At 39.7% G+C, this 7994-nt stretch overlaps 1 protein-coding gene across 1 annotated transcript; it reads right to left on the reverse strand.

The window, feature by feature from the left end:
• Positions 1-2254: 2254 nt before the first annotated feature.
• Positions 2255-4140, reverse strand: LOC109219306 (putative late blight resistance protein homolog R1B-16). The gene is made up of 3 exons (XM_019383741.1): positions 3958-4140; positions 3705-3876; positions 2255-3540 (listed from the first exon to the last, which is right to left on the reverse strand). Exons 1-3 carry the CDS (start codon positions 4138-4140, stop codon positions 2255-2257), a joined length of 1641 nt encoding a protein of 546 aa, XP_019239286.1.
• Positions 4141-7994: the final 3854 nt, after the last annotated feature.

Here is a 7994-nt window from a genome sequence, read left to right on the forward strand (position 1 = left end):
AAGTTTTTGATAATTAAATATATGTTTAGTAAAAGTAAAAAAAATTGTCAAACATGTGATCAATTAACATATTATTATGGGAGAATTTTCTTAGTGAGATATGATAGTTATTTTTTTAGTCGTCTGACAATGTATAATTTTTGGTTGATGTACACTTTCAAGGTTAACTGAATTTAATAACAAGGAAATAAAACTATTTGCCTTCATATTGCTGGCTTTTGCATGCAGTTAAGAGTTATTGCATTGTATGGTTGTGGCATTTGTGTGAAATTCAAGTTACATCCAAGAAAGAATAATCTTGAAAAACATTGTGCAAAAAATGGTTTTGCATTTTAGAGTTAAACAATGGCCAAAAACTACTTAAGTGGAGTATGCTAATCCATACAGAGAAGAAACAAAGTTAGATGCTAACCTCATCCATAAGGCAAATTTCATTATAGGAATTCCAGAGAAAGGTAACTTGCGGTGAGAGGAAAAGTCATCAAACTAGATAAATTCCATTGTTTTTAGGCTATGACTTGTATAAGGTCATTTTGTGGCTACCGGGTGTTATAAGTTTGGCCCGAGTGTCTATAAATGAATTTTGCTCAATAATCAACTAATCCCGTAAAATTTAATATATGTATGGATAGTTTACACCACTAAAGTGATATATTTTGAAGGTGGCAACCGGAGTTATAAATTCGCTCTAGGTGCCATGGCTATAGGATGGTTTTGCCGTCCGCAAGACGCTGGATCGAGCCCAGTCTTTTCAATTCTTCAATCTTTATCTTTGCATTCCCTCTCTCTCTGTAGACATTTTTATTGTTTAATGAATTATATATTTGCTTCCCTTTTTGTTTTTCTAGATATTTATTTGAACATGATTTTAATCATTTGCTTCCCTTAATTTTCAATTTTTTTAGAATGATAGTATCAACAAATATAATACTAATATAGCTATATGTAGATTGAAGTGATGTATTTGTTTATTTTAAATTTTTATTCTTTTTACGTTTTTAATTATATTATTCAGGATTTGAACCGATAAAATTAGATCACATTAGACAAAACTTATTCAACTGGATGATCACCTATTTATTTATGCACCAAAAATCTAGTATATCAAATTAAATTAATTTAAAATAGATTGAACTGACCGGAAGCAAATTAATTCAAAACGGATCGAACCGACTAATGCACCCTGTCAATCTACTTTGCTATTGGTAAGTTTGCATTAATATGGTGGCAATTGTAGTCATCAAACTTTAGATCCGCCTCTGCCCGTAAATACGTTCACATATTCCAAGATGATATCCACCTCGTGTGGCACCGAATATACTTGGTGTCACTGTAATCACGTAACAAAATTAGCTAGACATGTTGTCCAAAAACTTACAGGGCTTTACAGAGAATAACATGAATGGTGAAAATGTCCAGACAGCTTTTATAATTTCTAGATGTCTTATAAGTAAGTTATGTGGACTATTTCTTAATTTTATGCGACCAAAAGAATAAGAGGAGAAAAAGGAAAAGTATATAACCAAGATTGAAAGTCTTAAATGATGATACTGATACTTTGTCATCTTCCTCCTCCTCTGCTTCTACTTTTGCTGGTGCTGCTTCTTTTTCTACCTTCTGCTTCTACTTCTGCCGCTTCTTCTTCTTCTTCTTCTTCCTCTTTCTCTTCCTCTTCATATTCCTCTTCTGTTTCTTTTTGTTCCCTTTTTTTAACAACAATAACTATGTGTTAGGATTAATGTAACATACATAAGATATAAACCTACTCTGCAGTTATAACAACAATAACATAATGAATTAAACTCTTAAATTGAGTTAGTTTATCAAGAAAAAAATTAAGGGTGAAAAGAAAGACATACCGAGAGTAATGTGGAAAAATATAGACCTTGAGGTTCTCACATCCTGTAGTTGCTTCTACTTCTTCCTCAATCTCCAAAGCTGAAGCCTTGAGATTATCATCACAATCGATCACCTTGATTGATGTAAGTGTTCCAATTTCCACAAAACTTTCAGGAATCTTCTCAAGCAATTCAACAGATCTTAGCACTAAACTCTCAAGCATGGGAAATGATGATGATTCTGAGACATGCCATACCCTAAGCTGAACTCCTCGAAATTTTAAGATTTTGAGTACTGGGAACTCCATATCTCTCACGTCCCACTCCTCTTGCTCGAATATACACCCTTGAAATAACAGTCTTTGAAGGTTGGGTAACCCAGCGATTGTGGAAGTTGCACTTGCTAGTATATTAACTTAGCGGAGGATCAGCTCTTTGAGACTTGAAGGTAAATAATACTTGGTGATATTACACATCGAACCAAGCACGAGGGATTGAAGCTGTGTAAGAACATCCAATTTTAGAACGAGAGAGTTAGCTTCATCGATATCATTATCAGCTATCATGAGGAGAAGCTTTTGAAGATTGGGAAACCTCTCAATTAACTCTATATCATCACGAAGTAAACACATGCCTTTAAAGGCCCTCAAATTCTCCATCTTAGACGGACCTTCTTCAGAAACTGCAAATATCTCACGAGGTAAAAATGTTAATAGGTCTACATGCTTTAGTTTCGTCATCTTCCAAATATGAGGTGTCGCATCTACTATTCTCTCAGTATCCACCAGTAAAGTTTCCAGGTCGCACATGTGTGATACCCACTCGGAAAAAAACTTTTCGAAACACATTCCGAGGTATCTCAGGTAAACTAGTGATTGCAGTATATCTTCTATATTCGTATAATCCCCTGGAATGCAGTTCCTGAAATCCAACACTCTAAGAAGTCTAAAGTCTCCAACTGATGAGAAATGATACGAACGAGATAAATACTCTTTAGGAACAGTACCGTGAAAACTAGATTCATTATTCCAAAAATCTCTATAAGCAAGAAAATCATCTACGTTATTAGTAACAAAGAGCGATTTAAGATCTTGTCCAAAAGATGTTCCTTTTTTGGAGCCGCTTGTGAGGAATCTATCTACTTTGTTGTTGAATCTCTGCAATTCATGACGAAGCTTATGGTCGAGGTGAATGCATACTCGATGTTCCTCATCATATGAAGGTTGATATTGGTTATGTGTCCCTATAACTTGCATGAACTTTTCTTCTTTAGCTTTGTTTAAGACAAAATCACGCACTAGATCATGAATTTGCAAGTACTTCACCTTGCCATCAAAAGTCGTCTTTGAAACCATTAGTAGGCTACTAGAAATTATATCGATCAAGTAACCTTCAGCTACCTCCTCCAATCCTCTCTCATCACTACATTGAACGATGCCTTCGGCCATCCAGAGTGACATCAATTTAGATGCTCCAATTTTTTCATCCTCCCTAAATACTCCCATAGTCAGAAGGCAGTGTCTCAAATGATCCGGTAAGTAGCTGTAACTTAACTGTATTGCCAAATTGCTCTCACTTTCAACTGCCCCAAGATGAGACTTCAAATTTTTTGAAACTTCACACCACTCCGCGACAATCCTTTCTTTCTTTGCAAGAATTCCACCAATCAAAACAACTGTAAGAGGCAGTCCTTTACAACATCCTGCAATTCAGGAGGGCAAGTTTCCTTTTGAAATGCTTTTTCCTCCAACAATTTCCAGCTCCCTTCCCTGGTTAGGAATTGAGGGGAATAATGATGGATACAGTGCTTTGACTTCCATTGCCACATGTTCAAGTCGAGTTGTTAACATGATTCTGCTTGTTTACCGATTGGTAAACATAATCTTAACTCATCCCATGCCTTTACTTCCCATACATCATCCAAGATAATGAGATATCTTTTGCCTATTAAACACTTGCACAACATATCGGCTATGTCATTCTCCTTATCTCCATTGTACTTATCACCCGTCACTTGCTTATAGATGTCCCTCAACAGCTATCTCACATCATATGATTGTGAAATGGTTACCCATGCTCGAACATCAAAGTGAGAAACAATAGAAGAATCTTTGAATACTTTTCTTGCCAAAGTGGTCTTTCCGAGACCAGGCATGCCAAAAATAGAGACAATATCCCGTTCCCTTATTCCTCGGGTCAGTAACTTAATTATCTTCTCAGCATCATCCTCAAGCCCCACAGGTTCCTCTTCAGTTACTTGAGTACTTGGTGTAACACTCTCATCAACTTTGACATCCTCCATCCTAATTAGCTTGATCTATTTTCGGGTTGAAATGCTTGATGTCAGAGAGCAGTATGCCTAACATGAGTAATAGGTGTGGACAGAGAATTTAAAGATCAATAAAATAATGGGTGCAAAAATGCTAATGCTCCAGTTAGACTTTGTAGAAAACCATTAGGCATTAGGAACTCTTAATTCTCTGACATAGATTATAAATTGCATGTAATTACAAACAAAGAACTCATGGAGTCTTTTCTTCAAATATTCTTTGTTTCTCAAATTAGCAGTCCAGCTCGTGAAAACCTAATGCAAAATCCCGAATTACATCAAAACATTCCCATTTTCAGATTCAGATTGAGATTCCTTTTACATATATCTATAAATTTCCAGTTCAATTAAACATTTACAATTATTATTTTATTTCATTCATTATTAATCCAGCTTAGTAAAATTTAGAATTCCGCTTTGTATGACTTATATTTAAAATTCTCATATATAGCAACATATTTCAACATAATTGAAACAACGAATTTACAATCAATAAAAGAAATTTTAGAAATATGCTTTAGAAGCTGCTCTCAATAAAATTATTTTACTGTTTCAGCTATTTACTGCAGTAATTTAGTTTGAATTTGAAATAATTTTGAACTAGTCTTAAGGAGTGAACTAGTCTCTAGGAAAGTTAGTTATTTTCAGCATATTTTGTGCTGATTTTTAGGTCTTTTAAGTTAGTATTTCTCTTATAAATTGTAGTCCAAATGCAGTAAAATAATATAGTATTTTCAGCTTCAGTTCCTTTTACATCTATTCCAGTATATTTGTTTATTTTCTTGTCATCTTCCCAGTTATTCCCCTTAATTTCTTTTATCAAAAACCAACAATTGGTATCAGAGTCATCTTCTTAAGGGACCTAAGTAAAATCTTTTCTTGAGTGAGATGGAGACTGAAATGAGTTTTTCTCAATTGGCTCCTCCAGTCTTTGATGGTGAAAATTACCAACTGTGGGCAGTGAGAATGGAGACTTACTTGGAGGCTTTAGATCTTTGGCAGGCCGTGGAAGAGGATTATGATGTTCTTCCGCTGCCTAACAATCCCACGGTGGCCCAGATCAAGAGTCACAAGGAAAAGAAAACCAGGAAATCAAAGGCGAAAGCAACTTTGTTTGCTGGTGTGTCTGCAACAATTTTCACGAGAGTTATGGCTCTCAAATCAGCAAAAGAAATCTGGGATTATCTGAAGGGAGAATATACAGGAGATGAAAGAATACGAGGCATGAAGGTTGTTTGGCTCAAAAGTTAGCAATATACTTTGTAAGCTAGAAAACAATCAAAAGTAAGAAAAGGGTAAATCGTAATCAAATATAATAAACCTAGAGATGCAAAGATGATATTATTGTTGTAGATCTAGTATTGCAAAGTGATAATATGAACTTAACAAGATATGTTCGTTTGAGGTAGAGATAGAGAGAGAAAGACAGAAAATGAGAGAGTTGTATTAGATCAAAATCCCCTTTTTACATTGTGAAGGTCTCCTTTATATAATAAGAGACCTTCCTCGAAAGAATTAAAAAGTTACAAAGACAAGTAACGTCTCCCTAGTGAAGATACCGAGTCCTAAACGATGTCGCTTTTGTCCCCGCGTCCGAGTCGTACCCGCTACGTTAGTCGGCGTACACTCATTGGGCATACCCTCTGGCATAGGGATGCTGACGATCAAATTTGACCCCATACAGTTAGTCCCTACGCTCGTTGGAGACGCATTGGGTGGGCGTCTTCGATGGGCGGAAATGCGAACCTCGGCTTAGGAGAATTTGACCTCGACCAGGGGCGGCAATATGAATGAGGTGAAATAATGACGTTGTAGAGCCACTGACGCGTGGCTTCCTTTTTGGAATGACGTCATCGCCTGTATGCGTCATTATTATATTTTCCCCCGAGGCGGTTCAGAGGATGATGTGACATTTTGGTTTCCCGCGCACGTTTTGAATCATGACTCTTCGATTTCTGCGCAACTTATCCCTATAAGTAGGATAGAGGTTCGATTCGATTCAACTTTCAAGCCTTCGGAAAGCATTTTCCGATTTACTCCTTTGTCTTCCTTTCCTGTAACCGTTATTTCGTGAGGGACTCTCCCACTTCTGCTGAAACCACACTTCCTATCGTCAGTGCTTCGTTTCTTACGTAGTATAATCATGACAAAATATGGACAGAGTAGTAAAAAGGCTAAAGATAATGCCCCGTCTAGGGTTCCACCATCTTTCGGTGGTGAAGGGGAAAAGGCGGAGAAGGCCCTTGTTCCTCTAAGTGTAGACAACGTCCTTCCGAAGGAGATGCATGTTCGCAGGGATTTTCCAACTAAAAGCCCAGACCTTTCCTGGGAGCACAGCGTTTTATTACAATCCCACTTAGATAATCTTCGAGAGACGCACCATATTCCGGACCACATGGAAATGGTTCCGGCCGGGACGGACTATGCCAATGTGCACCGGCCTGGATACTGCACATTCTATGAGTACCCGTTCTTGATCGGTTACAATCTTCCAATATACCCTCTGACGGAGGAGCTTTGCCGTTTTTACAATGTGTGTCCGGCTCAGCTCACTCCTTACACCTTGAAGGTGTGCCGTATTATGACCACTTATGTGGCCAAGGCTGAGTGCAGCGTCTCGGTCCACCACCTCTTGCAGTTATTCAGCCCTGGTTACCTGAGGGGTACCATGCTGCAGTTAAAAAGTCATGGCATGAGGGGCTTGGTTGTTAAAGCCGATGATAAGCCCAACCGCCGCTTTTGGCGTAAATATTTCTACATCAGGACGGAGCACCTGGTGTCAAATCCCGACGGGTTCCCGGAAAGATGGAATCTAGAACGTAAGTATTTCTTCTCGTAGAATTCAGGACTGCTTGCGCTTTTGACCATACGGCCATTGTGATTTCTTTGCTTTTCTCCCTTTTTTATCCGCAGCGAGGGCTTCTCCACCCCAGTTTACTGATGACATTAAATCATAGGTGGAAAGAATAATACCTTATGCGGAGGAATGCCGTACCTGGGCTGCATTTCTTCAACAGTACGGCCCGTCAGGTAATTCTTTGGCTACGGTTTGGGAGTTCCCTACGTTCTTGTTACCTAACTTATTCGCGTTGGCAGGTCGGTGTGCCCCTAAGAACAAGAAGAAGAAGAAGAACGTCGTCACCTCACCTGGGGCAGGGACTGACTCTGAAGACGGATACATACCCTGTGGCTCGCCCAGTGATGGCGCTGCGGAGGTTCCTCAACCGCTGCCCGTGGAGGCGTCCACGAGGGAAGCGACTCCTTCAATGCCATCTCCACGGGATGTGAAGGAAACTTCTGAGAGTGAGGAGCCGCCGGAAAGGAAAAGACGCCGGTTGATAACCGGCAAGGGGATAGCCGCAGAAGACGAGGGGGCGAGCGAGCCCCGTCGGGAGTCAAGGCCAGTTTTTATGGCAGATGCCATCCTTTCCGGGAGGTCGCCTCCCCAAGGGGGGCGCTTCTCGACGCCAGCCCAACACGCATTTCGGAGAGCGGCTCGTCGGCTGCCGTTGGAGAAGCGGGCGATGATACCGAGAGGGTGGGCCCTGAGGCCGCCCAGGCGGATGCAGATGTGTTAATGCGGGGTTCGGCCTGTGTGGGGATGACGGCAGGTAGATCCAACCGCCGAATTTTGATCCTAGGAGGGTATAACCTGTTGCAACACAGCGAGCAGGCCGCAACAGATATGACCCTGCTATGTGCGACCGCTGAGCGTGAAATGTTAAAAGGGGTTAGCGATGGGGAACTATCCCGGAGGGTTGCCGGCGCGGCCTTGCAGGTATTTTTCAATTTTCTTCATGCACCGTAAAGTAAACTTTTGATGCATA

Source organism: Nicotiana attenuata, unplaced genomic scaffold, assembly GCF_001879085.1.
Source record: "Nicotiana attenuata strain UT unplaced genomic scaffold, NIATTr2, whole genome shotgun sequence".
In the NCBI taxonomy this organism is placed as follows: Eukaryota; Viridiplantae; Streptophyta; class Magnoliopsida; order Solanales; family Solanaceae; genus Nicotiana; species Nicotiana attenuata.